Source organism: Polyodon spathula, chromosome 3 (assembly GCF_017654505.1).
Source record: "Polyodon spathula isolate WHYD16114869_AA chromosome 3, ASM1765450v1, whole genome shotgun sequence".
In the NCBI taxonomy this organism is placed as follows: Eukaryota; Metazoa; Chordata; class Actinopteri; order Acipenseriformes; family Polyodontidae; genus Polyodon; species Polyodon spathula.
The window spans coordinates 70,315,578-70,333,816 of NC_054536.1; the positions used below are offsets into that span (position 1 = coordinate 70,315,578).

General features: G+C 38.0%; 1 protein-coding gene across 3 annotated transcripts in view; it reads right to left on the minus strand.

Annotated features, from left to right (window-relative positions):
* Nucleotides 1–18,239, minus strand: part of LOC121313364 (growth factor receptor-bound protein 10-like) — a 104,810-nt gene that overhangs the window by 31,751 nt on the left and 54,820 nt on the right. For all 3 annotated transcript variants that reach the window (XM_041245789.1, XM_041245788.1, XM_041245787.1), the window contains one exon: nucleotides 18,011–18,152. In XM_041245789.1, the coding sequence (XP_041101723.1) occupies nucleotides 18,011–18,152 (142 nt within the window). The remainder of the gene's footprint in view (nucleotides 1–18,010; nucleotides 18,153–18,239) is intronic.

An 18,239-nucleotide genomic window follows, 5' to 3' on the forward strand; every position in this document is an offset into this window, starting at 1 on the left:
GGGGGGGGTAAGCTTGGACCGTCACCCTGTTACACACCATAACAGCAAGTCAAAATAGTCAATAATATATTATTTTTTTTAATATAGAACCATAAAATTGCTAGTGTGCTGCATTGAAAAAATAAATATATTAACCCTTTTGCAGTCCATTCATTCAGAGCTTGTCAGGCGAGTCAGGTCCAATTTATTTTCACATGCGCTGTTTAAAATATTCCCCCCCCCCGAGTAAAACAGGTTTAAAAGGCACTTAATTGCAAAAGCACACTCAGTACTGCATCTCCAGCCAAGCCCCACCCCTTGTTCACTGTATTTTCCACATATTTTATAGACGTGCAAACTGATAAATCCTCTCCTGATGACTCGTTTTAATCACCAAACTCCTCAATAATGCGATCCAAGTCATTATTTTATTATTATAACATCTCAAAAAGCTCTGCAGATGTCTGTGATATTCTTTGAGCCCTGGATGCAGAAGCAGCTACCTATATTTTTATATCCGTGTTATCTCTAATGCATGGGGCTATGAGAAACGCCCTTTTTTCGATTTCATTCGGCCAGCGAAAGGTTTTTTCGGCTTTTTCCAGAGAAAAAACAACTGACCTGGCTTTACGTCTGCAAAGGGTTAAAGCCTGTACTGCTGATTGGCTCTCTATGTAGCGGTAATGAAGACTGACTGGAGGGTTGGATTTGTTATTTCTTGTCTGCGATTGGCTAAACTAGAACGTACCTCATACGTACATCATCTTATCAAACTCAGTTTGTTGAATGGGACTCGAATTTGTGCATTGCATACACTCTGCAACCTTGCCATCAATGATGGTTTTAAACTTGGTGCCGTACATAATGTAGTCAGTGGGGCCAGCCGTCTTGTATCGCATTTTCATCACAGTGCAATAGCTAATCAGGCTCTGAAGTTGAAACAAAAACAGCAAACTCTGCCTGAGCACCGTGGTGCAGTATTGCTGGAACCGATGCAATTCAATCTATGCCATGTTTGAGCGCTTACTGGAACAGAGATGGGCAATTGTCGCATTGTCGCAAAATCCAGGAGGAATGTATACAAAAAATAAAGAAATGTAACCATCAAGTAATAACCGAATCTATTAAAATGTACTACAGAATTTGCTGATCAGCTTCTACATTGCAAGGAAAAAGAAAAACAGGACACCCCACAAATACAAACAGCAAGGCACTCTAGTCTAAATATCAACACCACAAAATACAAACAAATGAACTGTAATTATACAAGGAATGCAGGAGTGGGCATAGAATTAGAACACACACATGTGAAATGGTATTGAAACACTGAATAGAAATTGCTTAACCCTGGATTACATTACTTGATCTGGTCAACAAAAGTTGTTAACAAGAAAACCCAAGTAATTTATGCACAGTCAGGAATCCAACACATTAATATCACCTTGACATCAATACATGTGCAACCCAACCGATCAGCTACAAATAATGACTCCTCTATATTTCGTACAAACACAAAAAAAGAAGTCCAGGGAAACAACAATTCAGCTACTTGCTAGTAGCTGCCCAAGTTGATCAGAACACAGAGCAATGTACTTTTAGATAAACCTGACTCTGTACAATGCATGCAGACACACTCTACACCACTTTGACGTTTCATAAACTACTACACTGACTCATCAGTACCAGACTCCCACACATCAACGATCAAGCCGTTTGTCCAACTTTATGTCATCATTACAGGAGATCTGTTAGGCTTCACTGTGCAGTAGTATTTAGACTTAACCCTTCAGGGTCTCTTCTACCCAGATTACTAATGACAGATTCCCACAATAGTTTCTTCAATTAGCCTTACAATACCAGTACTGCATATTTAATATTCCGCAGGCTGCTAGCTAGTAAAATTTTTACGTGTTTCACAAAACAATATTTGAAGACTTAATGATAAAATTATTATTTTTTTTTTTTTTTTTTTTTTTACAGACGTGAATTGGATATAGAAGACTGCTAGTCCCCGATTTCTTCCCATACTTACAGCACTGCTGTTGAGGTATGTAACACAGGCACAAGTAACGAGTGGTTGGCAAAAATTCTGGCACAAGAAAGCAAAGTACAGAGATGTCCTTGAGGAAAACCTGTTGCCCTCTGCAAGAAAGCAGAAACTGGGACGGAAGTTCACCTTTCAGCATGACAACTACCCAAAGCACACTACCAAAGCTACACTGGGGTGGCAAAGGAACAAAAAGGTAAATGTCCTTGAGTGGCCCAGTCAGACCCCTGACCTAAACCCAATCGAAAATTTGCTGTCCATCAACGCTCCCCAAGGAACTTGACAGAGCTTGAACAGTTTTGTAAAGAAGAATGGTCAAATATTGCCAAATCTAGGTGTGCGGAAAGTTGGTAGAGACTTATTCCAAAAGACACAAAGTTGTAATTGCTGCAAAAGGTGCTTCCACCAAGTATTAACTAAGGGGGTGGAGACTTATCCAATTATGATCTTTCAGTTTTGTATTTTTAATGTATTTTTTCCTCTCAATAAAAACCTTTTTCCACCTTAAAAGCGTGGAGTATGGTTGGTAGATAAGTGGAAATTTAAATGCATGAAACTTTGAGGCACTGACACAACAAGGGCTGGAACACTCCAATATGAAGTGATCAGATATGCACTACACATGTTTAACTGTCATTGAAGTCAAAATTCTATAGGGTCGGATATATGAGTGCTGACTCAGAGAGAGAGAGAGAAGCCCTAAACACTTGCATATGAAAATCTGTAGTTGGCATGTCCTGTTTGAGAATTAAGGTAGTTACTCAATATAAAACTACTTAAAAGGGTATAAAGACCTTTTTAATTTATTACGTTATATGTTTCCATGTGTTGCTACAACTGTTTAAAGTAAGGTGTGTGTAGTGTTTAACTTTTTTTACATTTTGACCACTTTAACATTTAAACTGCATTCCACTGCCCCCAAGGCGGCTTCACATGGACCACTCAAACTACATTTCCCATCATCCTCCTGCTGACATGTAAGAGATGATTTACCAGCGAGCAGTGGTAGCAACACATGTGTACATGTAACACAATAAAATAAAAAAGGTCCTTATAAACCCTTTAAAAAGGAAGCAAGACTAATATTGAATTAGAAGTTTACATATTTAAATTTTTACATTGGCTTCCATAACTCTTAACAAACAAGCCACATCTGAAGTTTAGTACTGTAGTTTGCTAACCACAGCGCAAAATTGCAGGAGAGGGTATGTTTTTGTAAACCTATGCCAACAGGCACAGAATGAAAAAAGCAGTGTCAATGTATCAGAAAGAGTACACAGATAGAACAAAAACAAGATGATCAGCAAGATCAGAATGGTTATCAACTTCCTTGCTTGAACGTTTGAACTGAGACATAAATATGACAGACACATCTATAGTGTTGGAAGGGTAGAGAGGCTTTACTCTGCTTTATCTGGCCAAAGAGCGATATGGAGAAAAACAACTAAAACAAGCAAAAAAAGGTCTACTCTATGTTTTTCTGGAATGTACAAGTAAAAGGTGAGGCAGAAATTGTTTGCTTATAGTACCCTATACTATATTTTGTTTATTTCAATGGTTTATTTTATTGTTAAAATAAACTGTATAATTAAATCATAATGTAACCGCATTTACATATGCATGCATTTTCACAGGATTTTCATTGTTCTGGTGTATGATGTGTTTTGCTTATTGCACTAGACAAAATTATTAATATTGTGAATTACACATTTTTATTAGCAAACAACTTCTTAAGTTCCACTATTATTAGAGACCTTGTCCAGTCTGGGAGATGCCAAAAACAGGGGGTGCACCTCCCATATGTATCAAGTATGTCTGGTCGACAAAATGTACATGCCACACTTTCAGGCAGAACACTGTATAGGTGGTCATAAAATATAAGAGGATGAATGCTGCTGTGGGGTTTAACAAGTAGAGCTAAATATATTTTTTTTATTATTATTATTGCACAACATGATTTAGATTGTCCTGTAAAAATATTGGATTACAGAAACACAAAAGTAAAATATGCAAAAAGCAGAGTTAGCACCAAGTCAGCAACTTGGACTAGAAGCCCACTTGAGTTGCCACGTCGTTGGGCTGCATTCCAATCGTGAGCCTCTAGTATACACAGAATAATGTACCATTAAAACACTAGGAGGGGTTAGTTGATCGTCCATTAAGCAGACCACCAGCAGACAACTTATTTCTGTGTATTAAAGAACATGACATTAATGGCACAAACTTTAGCTCTACACAACTCTTTCTAGTAGTGTACACCTGTCCTGGCAGATAATTACTAAATTAAAATAACAAAATTGTCCATAATGAAGACAATACAAGTGTCAGTAAAACCCACTGTATCTGATCCAATCTACTTCATTTTTTTCCCCCCAGGTTCTTTCATGTTAAAATGTTACTGTATTGTGCTTTGGCTCTTTCAGCCACGATTATAAAATTTATAGAAATGCTCAAACCTGATATTTTGGGAAAGGCATTTTTTAAACATATTTTAATCTGTACCACGCATGTCTGATCCTAGTTATTCTTACAGCATTTTAAAGGTCATTATGTGGCCTTTTACAGAACTGTATTAGTGCCACAAAAAAAAAAAAAAAAAATGTAATGTGATATTACGAGATTACATTGGATTATTTCGCAATTACTATTTCACTGTTTCGAAATTATTGCATTATTTCTCAATAATAATTGCGAAATAATATTGCATTACTTCACAATATGTAGCCTATTGTTTTTGTTTTGATGTAGTCTGTCACTCGATCATCCACGCAATATTAAACAAATAGGCACCACTGTCCTAAAGTTTAAACATCAATCCCTATAAAGGAGTACTAACGCATTATTATTATAGGATTTTTTTTGCAAAATATCAGGATGTTTTGTTATGCACAACTGTACTGAACACAGCCCTCCTGACTGTCCCGACTTCCGAGGCTTTTATTTCTGTCAGAAACAGCGTACCCTAAAAACTTATTTCACTAACGAAATGAAATACCTGTTACGCTCATCTGTATTCGGTGCTGTTGTAAGTAACACACATTTCTGGGAAAAGCAGTTCTTCATCTATCTATTGAGCAAAGGCAGCGTTTTTCATATAGTTAATCAATATAGGTAAGCATTATTAGGAAATTAGGAATTAACATGTATTTATACTAAAGTAATACAAAAATGACTACAAAAGATTTAGAAGTGAGTAGTTTTGTGAGATTTACAATTATACTGTAAATTTACAGTATAATCGTAAATCTCAAAAAACTACTCACTTCTAAATCTTTTGTAGTCATTTTTGTATTACTTTAGTATAAATACATGTTAATTTGGATTCATATGTTGTTTTTTTCTGACTATGTGAACAAAAAGACACAAAAGCGCCCGTTTTCTCATTGGAAATAGTGATATTTCAAAATATCGCTGTCCTGGTCACAAAAGCAAAGTTTGTGGGGAATAATAGCCATTTTCTATACTTTTGAGGCATAAGCAATAAGGAAATAACACTTACTACCCAGGAACAAAAAAAAATAAAATTTGTTACACAGTGTAATTATTGCGAAATAACATGTAGAAGGAAGGTTGGTTTTATGTACTTTCAAACGATTAAAAAATTTGCTATATCAATGTGCAAAATAAAATAAAAAAAATAAAAAGTTTTTCACCTCAAATAGGTTCTCAATGATTGGCAGCTTTTTTTTTTTTTTTTACACTAGTAATTCTCAGATTTTTGTACAAGTATAGAGGCCCATAGACCATACTAATAGAGGCTAGATCTACACATGTTGTTAAGAGTTGTTCAGCAGTAATGACCGTTGGAATTCCACCCTTCGCCTTGTGAAGGCAGTCACAAGCTTAGAACACCAAGGCCTTTGCAACTTTGCTGAGGACCAAGGACATACGGAGTTGGTGTTCACCCCACGGGAATGGAGCCAACTGAAAGAACTGGTTGACGTTTTTGAAACCATTCCTTGATGCAACAGACCTAACTCAGACAAAAAGTTGTCTATCAGTGCTGTTCTGGCAAGCATACTGTCATTGAACCACCACCTTCAGTATGCATTTGCAGGCTCGCTCCTTGAGTGGCCTGGTAAAAGTACTTGAAGAGACTAAGGAAGAGATTTAAGGGGGTATTTGTCAAAGTACAGATGGAAGAATGTTCAGACGATGTTGATGGTTTTCCCTTCGGAGACTTTGTCTACATTGTAGCAGTACTCCTAGATCCAGCTTTTTGCCTACTCTGAACACGATGTCCTAGCACCAGAGGATATCAATGTGGAAGTGAAGAAACATGTGAAAGGTATTGCTATTGTTCCCAGAATTAATGCCTTCCCATTTATTAAAATAAAACCACTTAAAGTTTTTAAGCAGGGGTGTTAGAAACAAAGATTGATGAAATGTAAGTTCCACCTGTGGCCAGTGTAAAGCGTAATTAAAATCAGCACTCAGTAGTCAGAAGTAGCAGTGGCAGACTGAGCATGAGCTTTGGTCCTGATGTTTTTAGAATTGATTTTGCCCATTTTTGTAAAAATAAATAAATAAATAAATAATACGTTGCCGGACCTAATTTCTAATCACTTTTTGTAATTTTTGCTTTCTTTTCCTCCATATTTGTTTTAGATCAACTTGTTGCTGACTTTGAGGGGATGAAGCTGACACTGGAGTAGAACAGCAGTGAGGAGGATGAAGAGCCAGCGCATAAGGCTCTACGACTGTTTGCAGGGTACCGGCAGCGAAAGGGAAACAAAAAAGTGATAGGAAAACATCTATCCGAGCAGAACTAGGAACATATCTTCAGCTTTGTGCTGATGGTGGTACAGATGAACCACATGCATGTGCGATTACGTACATTGGTTTCAGCAGTGAAAAGATTTCCCCTGGCTGTTCCAAGTGGAAATGAAAGTATTAGCCATTCCTGCAATCCCTGTCGAACAAGTATTTAGCCATGGAGGTATTATAATGCGCCCTCATAGCGCCAGACTAAGTGCAACAATGTTGTCTAGCTTGATTTTAAATGTAACAGTTCGCTTTGAATCATAGATCAAAGTGCCTACACTCCTACAGGCATTACACTTACTGCACTGATGTAAATAGTTACATAAAATACCTGTTTGGCCCTACCATCTACATGTAAAATCTCATTCTGATTTATTATTTTTCATTTTTATTTATTTTGCTGTGTTAATTCAATGGTATTTGACCCAGAGCAGGTGTTTCTGTTTTCTGTTTTCAATACTGACTTTAGCAAGATAAACAGTGTTCTAGCAAAGCTAACAAAGAAAAATCAAGTTTTACCTTAAAAAGATAAAATTTGGAAAGGGTCCTCTGTAAAGCTTTACAAAGAACTTTATTTAATAAAAGTTCATGATATACATTACAATGAATGAAGCTCTTGTCTCTCAATCCTTTTAAAGCTTTGTACACAAACAGCAAGTTCATTCTATATGAGATTTTACACTAGACTTGAGAATACTGCACTGACTTGAGACTTGCCCTCACTGACTACAGACTTGACTTGACTTGCCCACAATGACTTGAGACTTACTTGAGACCTGGGTCAAGTGGCTTGTTGACAACTCTGTTAACATGTCTTAAAGCTTACTCAGATACTTAAAAACAACCAACTGGATATTTTCATAATCAAATAGACATGTCAAATGGATTATTGGAAGTATTTTTGCCATAAACAATATGTGAAAAACAGAAACATAATAACTTATTACCATGGCACTACTAATTATCTGCTGTGGCACCATACTGTATAATGACATATTACACATTTAAATATTTGTCAAATATCTAGAAACTGCAAACACTGCATTTAAATATAAATAAACACTTTCCATTCTAAACACTATGATTCACACTGTCAACTGTTGTGCAAGATGTTATGCTCATTTTTGCTTGTAGTACTGTTGATACAGGAAAACACTTAGTCAAGCATTGAGACTATTATGAACAGACTTGCAACCACAGCCGTCTGGCAAACTTATTTACAAAACACACTGCAATCAAAGTCAGTAAATAAAAAGAAAAAAAAGTCATTATGTTCATAGAAGCAGTCAAATAATGTGCTGCCAGGCAGTGTGGTGATTCATTGAAAAGGTCATGTTGCACATGGTTGGCACTAGTGCGTAGAAATTTAAACCAATGATACAAAAAAAGAATGCGTAACAGTCCAAAACTACATACAACGTTAGGTTATCATCATAACCCTGGTTCCCTGAAATAGAAATGTAGCCATTATCAAACGGGTATTTACATTCCAATGACCCAAAACCTGAAAATTGTACACCAAAGCTGCTCAGAGAGTCTGTGACTCAGTCGTGGCCCCGTAGCCGAGGGCACAAAAGGACTGGGCTCACAGACCTCTGCATCATTTTCCTTCAAGCCTGCTGCAAGTCATGGACACAGTGACCTGGAAGGTTAATGCTATAAGGGTAAACTATGAAGCACCCATTTAACAATCTAGTTCCAAAACCAGGGTTTTCAGGATCCACGGCATTTAGCCTGTAGAACCTAGTAAAGCTATGGGGAGCAGCGCACACCACCGCAATGCATATGTCCCCAACAGATGCACCCTGGAATAAAGCCCGCGAAGTTACAAGGCCCCTGATTGAATGGGCCGTGAGCTTTTCTGGCCATAAGCAGGGTTTTGCAACAGAGCATGCCTGCATCTCACTCACCTATTTTGCGGAGGTGATAGTAAGCAAGAAGCTACTTTAAAAGATAGTAATTTCAGATGAGCAGAATGCAGGGGTTTCAATGGAGGATTCATGAGGGCATTAAGCACCACGTTTACCCACCAGCGAATAACAATATCCTTCATAGGAGGACAAAGTCGACAAGCACCTCTAAAAATCACCCCGACTAGAAGCTGACATAGCATAATTGCAGTATAACTGCCATGGGACAAGCTGTGGGGTCGAACCCGCGAGGCAGACAATGCAGCTGTTCAGAGGCCAGACCCAGAGCTACAGGCTCAATGGGTCGGGCTGCCATAAGGTCCCTGCTGCTCAACGCTCAGGAGCTGCAACAGGTTCGAAACCCAGGTTCTCCTGGGCCTGTATGGAGCAACTAAGAGCACCTTGGCCTGGTTCAGCCTGATTTCCCTCAAGCAGTGGGAAGGCATATAACAGATACCTCAGCCAATGGTGTGCCAAGGCATCTATTCCCAGCGGTTCCCCGCCTCCTAATATGGAGAACCAGAAGGGACAGTGGGTTGATTCCTGGGAGACAAAGAGGTTTATCTCTGCTCTCCCACACCTCTTCCAGAGGAGGCTCACCGCTTTGCAGACTGCAGACCACCTTTTAGCAATTTAGCAAGGGCAGATAAATTGCCTGCAGCTCTTAAAACATTAAAAAATGTGGAGACCTTACCATGGGGGGTTTCCACACACCTCACACACCTTGGTCATTTCACACAGCATCCCAGCCCAGGCTTGTCACATCCATGGTGACAACCTCTCTTGTGGTGCTACTGCCCAGCGCTACGCCTAGGCGTAAATGGGCCGGTTGTTTCCACCAAGAAAGTGCCCTTAGAACAGGTGAGACTCTGTCAACAGGTGGTCGCGATTCAAGAGGGTGCATATGCAGGAGATAGGTCTAGGAGCTGCTGTCAGACCCAGAAGTTTCTGGACCCAGAGAACAAGCACATTCCAAGAAGGAAGCTGTCTGGAAAGGTGTGAGCTGGCTCTTCACATAATTCACCATATGGCCCAACTGTTGAAGGTGGCCGGTGAAAAGTTCTGTGCAGGCCTCTGCCTGAGCTGGAGACTAGGAACAATTATCCACTCATCCAGATAGTTAAGTACTCTGACTTGAGTCTCAATGGGGCCAAAACAGCTTCCCAGCACTTTGTGAAGGCATGCGAAGCTAGAGAGGACAAACGGCAAGCCATGGAACTCATATGTGGTTCCCTGAAAAATGAACCGCAGGTACCTCCTGTGTGATAGTTTTATGGGGATGTGGAAATAGGTGTCCTTGAGGTCCACCATGATGAACCAGTCACCTGGCCTTGATTGACTGCAACCCCTGTTGTACTGTAAATGTCTTGAACCGTCCGAGGTTGAGTATGGGTCAGAGGCCACCATCCCGCTTCGGCTCTAGGAAATATCTTTTGTCTTTACACAGGGTGGTGGAACCTATTATGGCCTCTGCGGCGAGTAGCCACGGGCCAGTTCCCAATAGCACCTCTGGCAGTGGAAGCAGCTAGCTGTACCGGTCTTTGAGGCTGCTGGGGTCTAGAGCTCCAGTTTGCCACTGGTTTATGTACAAGGAGGTGGTCGCTTGGGAAGCAGGCGAACTAGCTCATTAGTAGATTCTCGCGCACAGTAAGAACGCAACATCTCATCAATCGCAGGACCACACATATGCCCTAGAGTGATGCTTTGTCCCTGTCAGGCGCGTGTGCCTGGGAAAGCCAAAGCTGCCTACGTGCGCAGCCAAGTTTCTACCCACAGCTTGTCTATTGAGCCTGGACATACAGAGCAAGTTTTTGGACGCCAGGCACAGATCAAATCAGTTGTTGTGGTTCTCGGGAGGGGCAACAGCAAATGCGACTGGTAGGCTGCCAAAATGTTATAAATGCATTTAAAAAAGGTAATTCTGCAAAGGACTAATTAACTTACATTTCTGCCAGTGACAGTATACTATGCTTTCTCCACAACAGATGCCATGAATTCAAAGGCAACAATTCACATCTGTGTCCATGCCATAAATTACAAAGTTGATAGATATTAAAACTACGTAATCGCAACGTGTTTTGCGTTGCACCACTTTACCAAAATAGCAAGTGAAGCGTAGGATTAAAATAAACATAGGATCAACAAAGTGCTGATTTGGCAAGAGAGTCAGGATCGGGGGCTACAGATGCAGGTGTGTTTCACGCTTTCCAAACAATGGCTCAGCTTGCACGGTAAATATTATTTATAGTGATCTTATTTTCCTTTTATGATGAAAACCAAAATGTTTACTTCTTTGTACAAAGCGTCCTATTCCACATCTATTTTTTTTTTTTTTTTTTTTTAAGTTAAATCTGACAGTTCATCTGCATGTACAGCTAATAAAAAGGCAAAAGCAAACCTCAGTAATGTGTCTTTTGCCACTTGGTTTATAGCAAAAAAAATGCAATGGTAACACACAACACCACCACCACCCGTCTACAAAAGTAAAACCTTCACAACCTATTCTGGAATATTACAGTTTTACATATATTTTATGATATAACAGCATTGAAAATTATACTTTTGCTAGATTTAGCTGAGAATTGTGCAACATGTGACTGGAACAGGAACGTGAAAGTAGTTTTTGTATTTAACTACACGCATTTTGGTTTTACTATAGAAAAAAAAAAAAATACAAAATATATGTAGTAGAGACCTCAACCCTCAAGTACGAGTCCCAGGACCGGTCATTATCATTCGTCCATTTTAGGACATCCTCAGTTCATACCACTCCTTCAGTCAATAGTCAGGCATCGGTCCTCAATTCCCCCCCCCCCCCCCGGAGAGCTGTTGGACGGAGTCGTCTGAATCATCCAATGAAAACAAAAGCAAAAAAGACTTTTGGAGCTTCCATTGGATGAAAAAGATGTCAGTGTAGCTGCTCATTGGTCCACAAGTTTTTACCTTTAAGTGTTAAATATGTATACTGTAAGCATTTTAAAAAAATGCTACGATGTACAATTTCATTATTTGAATTAGTTTGGATTTAAATTATAATCTATTATATATCTTACTTGAAAAGCGCTATATACAAAGAAATTGACCGATTGAGAACCCTGTCATAATACTATGTCTTTGTATTATCTTTTTATATTATGAATTCTTAAAAACAAAACAAAAAAAGAAAAACACACCACAGGTTTTACACATGAAAATGTAACAGAAAACAAATCTAAAACTACACATGTACCATGGGGTACATGGGAGAAGCTTGCGTTTTCTTCACAAAGACACACGTCTACTTTCTAATGATTTTCTTCAGAAAACAATTCATGTTACACAAAAAACAAACAAACAAAAAAAAAAGTTATTGAACAGATCTGCCTTACAATTTAAATCCTAACAAATTCAGACATGAAATTGCACATCGTAACTAAGTATTTTTTAAAGCACTTTCAGTATACATATTACATGCTTAAGGTGAAAACACATGCACCAGATCAGCAGCTATACTGACATCTATTTCATCCAATGGAAGTACCAAAAGTTTTTTTTTTGCTCGTTTGATTGGGCGATTCAAAAAAGACAACCCCTCACTCTCCCCGAAAAAAACCCAAAACAAAACAAAAAAAAAAAACAACACACAAGGAGGACCAATGCCTGACAATTGACTCGAGGAGGGGTGAGGATTCAAGATGTCCTAAAATGGACACCGTACATTTGCATTATGTGTTCTTGACTTCGAGTTTGACTCATTGAAACAAGGGGAACAGTTTCCCTAACTGACGTTGTCTGACATCCCTCAGGAAAAATACACAAATAATAAAAAAACTATTTATTTTTTATAGCTAGATTATTCTATCTGCATGCCTTTTTCAACTTGTACGTCACAATCTTTTCTTTTGGAATTGGAATACTGTTTGAATGTACCTAAAGTTCATAAGTTTCAAGTTCAAGTTTGTGGATGTTGTTTTTCACTTTGATAGAACCCGTGATCTGGACTGTAGAGCCAGTGTAGTGTTAGAAAGTGGTACATCAGAATGTGAAATGTCAGAAAGTGGTAAGCTATCAAAATTGCAAGTGCTATGCTGTCAGACTTTGTTACACATGCAATCACATGGGTGTTTTCCTATTGTCAAAAGAGGTAAATTTACCATTAATTATACATTATTTTTTTGCAAACTTAAACTGGAAACAGAATCAATTTCTCTAAAGAAAAAAAAGTTAGCAAGAAATAACAGTAATAATGTACAAGACCAAATGTATTGCATACAATTTTCTTAATGGTGGAAAAATGATAAAACTGCATTAAAAACAATGTAAGACAGGAAAATATGATAAATTCAATTAAAAGATGTAAAAGAATGAAAACAGCATAACATATCAGATTTGAATGGGCACTTCACTGCTTTCGTAGCAGAAATTGTTTAGGTATGCGCTGGCATGGGCAGTGTACCACTTTTTAACATATATAGTGCCGAGAAAGTTTGTGAACCCCAATGACTATTATGGAAATTACATAGTTTAACCAAATCAAAACCAGTCTTTTCTAAAATATCCAAAAGGGTTTATATTAACCAATTAATGTCTTTTGAAATAAAATGTTGTATGAATTAGACAAACAATGCTCTCTAAAAATAACATTGCAGCCCGTCTGAAGTTCACCAAAGAGCACATAGATGGTCTACAAGACTTCTGGAACAATGTTCTCTGGACAGACGAGTCAAAGGTAGAACTTTTTGGCCTCAATGAGAAACGCTAGGTTTAGCAAAAAACCAAACAATGCATTTGAACAGAAGAACCTTATCACAACCGTCAAGCATGGTGGTGGGAGTGTGATGGTTCGTTGCTGCTTTGCTGCCTCAGGACCTGGACGGCTTGCCATCATTGACACAACCATGAATTCAGCATTGTACAAGAAGATTCTAGAGGAGAATGTCAGGTCATCCGTCCGTGATCTGAAGCTGAACCAAAAGTGGGCCAGGCAGCATGACAATGATCCTAAACATACAAGCAGATCTATAAAAGAATGGCTGCAGATGAAGAAATTCTGCGTTTTAGAATGGCCTAGTCAAAGTCCGGACCTAAACCCCATCGAAATGTTGTGGCAGGACCTGAAGCGAGCTGTCCATCCAAGGAAGCCCTCAAATATCACCGAGTTGAAGCAGTTCTGTAAGGAGGAATTGGCCAAAATTCCTCAAAACCGATGTGAGAGACTGACCAACAGTTACAGGAAAAGCTTAGTTGAAGTCATTGCTGCTCAAGGGGGTGGCACCAGTGACTGATTCTAAAGGTTCACATCATAAGATCTAATAACATTTTAGGTTTGAAACATGTGACAATCCTAAGGGGTTCACCAACTTTCTCGGAACTTTACCTGAAAATAACACTACAAAAAGAAATTAAAGTTACATTTACCTCAGACTACAGCATTTACTTTGACTTCAATTCGGGTCAAATCTGCCAATCTGATTTAGACATTGCCAGAACTTTGTATATACTGTGTTCTTAAATAGAAAATATATTATCATTTTTCGTTTTGCAAAACAGAAACATTATATAAAGTCTGTAATACAATGATGCATTTACAAGATTGCATTTCAGGTAATTTGATTTTAGACAAGGTATTTTTTATATTTTCTCTTTTACACAAAAATGTATTATATTTATGTATTTCCCCTTTGTGTAGGTTCATAATGGAATAAAAACATGACATTCTAGGTTGACGCTTCACAGCGTATTAATGCGTTTTCCCTGCGTCCATAATGAATTATTTTCATTTTGGTAAATGAAGGTTTTAAGTTATTCTGTTGTTCATATTTTCTTATATGCTATACTTAGTAATTTTATTTTAAAAATTGCCACCAAAAAAATGTTTGAGAACCTGTCGATGCAAAGTGAAGCCAAAACTGTCAATTTATTCCCCTTCTGTACATTCCAGACATCAAAGTGCTACTTAAAAAAACACTGACTTGTTTTCAAAAGAAGCTGCTAGCGCGGGTCTCTGCTTGCAAACTAAAGACTGCCACCTTGTCAGTGGGCTCTCGGTTATAACGCTCCTATAGCATTTCCCCCAATTCCCTTGACTAGTGATTCATGCAATATTTCTACAGTAAATACAGTACCGATGTTGTTTAAACTATAAACTACTACTCAGTCTAACTTCTGTTTCTGTCTCTCTCTTTTGATACAGTATCTGAATGGAAGAAAAGCTGCGCTGGCACTTTACAGACATCTTGTTCAACATTTGTTTTATAACTAAATAAACGCTAGGCCTATTACGTGGTCTGATCTTCCCTAATGTATTTACTTTTTACTGCGAGAGGAGCTGCGGCTTTCTCCGGAAGAGATGCTTCAGCTTCGCTTCAGCCCCGCTCCGGCAGCTGAACCTGGGGCGAACACATTCCCTCTTCCCTTCTCTTTCTCTCACTTGGTTTGCTTGTCTGTCGCTTCAAACTGAACTCATTATCGCCGTTTAGCCAGGCTATTTATTATTTAAGTGGGAATGTTACCTTTTTTTTGTCCTTATTTTTAAAAAATATAGCGTTGATTACATGGTGCTTTATGCATGGTTAATTCACGGAAAGTTACATTTGTGCTTCACTATGTGCATTACTTTGAATCATGTTTGTTACAAACATTAGGAAACTATTTAAGGGAGGTGTTTAAGACATTCAAGAATACATAATACAAATAGGCAAACTAAAATAGAAAAGATAATGTCTAGGCTACATACGTGCTAAACAAAGTGATAGTTATGTTGTAGCCCTAACAAAAATAACCAAAAAAAAAGTATAATAAATGCGGCTCTGTTTTATTTTTTTACTGCCACAATATACAGAATAATGAATAAGTATGTGAATCCAATGAATTATCTGAATGCTAATTCAATGCAACCAAGCCTCGGGAGAGACCAGGAGTTTCCCAAAGCAGTTCATAGTTCTAAAAAAGTACTGAAAGTTATTTCAAGTGATTAGAGAAAATAGGAAACAGAACAGCAAAGTCAAAACAAATATTACAGATATTGTTATAACTTATATGGATTTAAATGTAGCAATGGCTTGCTAGTCAGATGAATTATAGAAGCTTGCAACTAGCCCTTGAAAGCCTTGGCTCGGCAAGCATGGTACTTGTTTTGTTCTGGCCATTGCATGTGACTGAACAGTTCCAAGAAAGTCTACGCATAACATTTATTAAATAAAAATATGGTCAGTCCAAGCATTATACAATAAATTGTACTTTTAAAAAGGCAGGTTAACATATTCATTTAAATTTTACTTTCCATTTTTCATGATTGATAGGCACGTGCATGAAGTTACTCAACAACCGATCGTTACACTGATCAATGGAATCTCCCAAAATAACAGATCGAGTGACACTAATTTAAAAAAAGCAGCTACTTTCTTTTCTGTGGACAAACATAGGTCCAAAATTCACACAATGTAGAAATAAAAATAGAGAAACAAAAAAGAATTGACCGTGTATCAGTGGTGTGCGGTGAGTTTTCAAGTAGGGCATGCAGTAATATATGAATATAACATGTAACTGAAGAAATTAAAACAAATACATATATAGGTTTACTCCTATCCAGGTTTGCTCTCCTGACTCTTTAGCTTGCTAAGTAAGTTATTTTCAATTGACATAACGGCTAGTCCTGACAGACGTGATTGATATAAAAAGATAAAGTTAAACGTTAAGGTTGTTAATGGTGAACTAGTATGCATGCTTAGGCTGGCATGCTATTCTCACACAGCATGACTTGGGCTGTATTATCTGTGTGTTGCTGTGACGTCACTCCAGTGAGCAGTTCCTATTCAAAGTGACAGACGAGTTATGCAGAGGGAAAGCAGCATGACTTGGGGCTGGACCATAGAACGCGGCTGTGACGTCACTACAGAGAAAAGGATACTGGGACCAGAGTCACCCGAACGAATGCAGCACTAGCACAACATGACATCAGAATAAATAGCACAAAGACAGCCCACACAATTAATCTTGATATGTACAACATATCGAAACGTTGGGCAGCTGGCTCTGAGCCAATACAAATATATATATATATATATATATATATATATATATATATATATATATATATATATATATATTATATATATATATATAAAAAGCGCCGTGGTGTGTACACACATGACCATTAAAAATCCTGTGAACGACCTTTTGATTGAATACTACTATTAACTTTACAAAAGGCTGGAATGTAAAGTTATTCATAATTTGAAATTTTTTTTTTGTATACATTTCTCTATAATATGTTTGAAATTGAAAACATATTCGTTACAATACACAAAACAATTTTTAACAGAGTATCAAAGGACCTAAGGAAAATTATTGGGAACGGAAATTTGTCAAATATGTTTGTATTTTAAATATTATATAATATATATATATATATAGATATATATATATATATATATATCTCTATATATATATATATATATATATATATATTTTAGGAATGCCTTAGAACTAGACTGATTCTGATTTTATAGTATTAAATCGCAACTTTTTTTGGTTTTTCTGATAGGGCATGCAGTACATGCCACTGCCATGTATCCATACCTCCCCTCTCTTCCTAGCTGAGCTACTTATTTCCCCACAGTGTATCTAGATACAGGACACATGACCATGGGTCCTGAGGCAGGCAAAGAAAGTGGGGTTTATGGCACAGCATTAACAAGCTGCAGACTTGCTTGTTTGGTAGAAAAATTCTCCCAGTCGAAAATTGCTGGATGGGGAGAACCCTTTCCTGTCTGCAAAGGAAGCCAACTCAAGAGGGAAGCATCTGTCAATGTACTGTAGTGAGACCACAATAACACCAGCTCTAGCTCAAGAATGCAAGATCAAAAACTCAGAACACACAGGCAACATAATTTCACTCTATTTTGTTAGGACATGTCTGAATCAAAAACACCCGAGAAGCATGTTGTAAAACTTAACTGATATTATTTGTTGGAAATCATCCAGCAACAGAGCAGCATTATTTTAGCCTACTGAACTGTAACTCTAAAATTGGTCTGATATTCGTGAATGTCTAAAATTTCAAACAGAACAGTTTTTCTGCAAGTACATCCATGACAAATTGTTACTCACAGTATTGTTTCACAAAAATACTTATGAGAGCATTCCCAATAACTCTGGTCGCTTAGATGTTTGTTGTAGTTTACAACAGGCTTAAATACTCTACAGTAATAACAACTGTAAACCAAACCAAAAAAAAAGTAAAACAAACATTTTTCTAGAATAACTGGAAGTGGCTGCACATCCTAAAGGCCCAGGCATTGCATTGATCAAGGGAGGAAGAAGTACTCACATTTTTGTCCGTAGGCTGGTCCTGAGGTAAAGACCCAGGGGACAGGACAGGGGAGCTGGCCGGGCTGCACAGCTCAGGAAAGGGATTCGGGATGGCTGGCAGGGACGATGTACGGAACTGCTGTTCCTCTTCCTGAAGTCTTCTGCACAAAGAGGTGGGGGGAGGGAGGGGGTTATGTTCATCAATAGTGCAGGGCAGACCATGGGTTGAAATGTACAAAGCCATTATT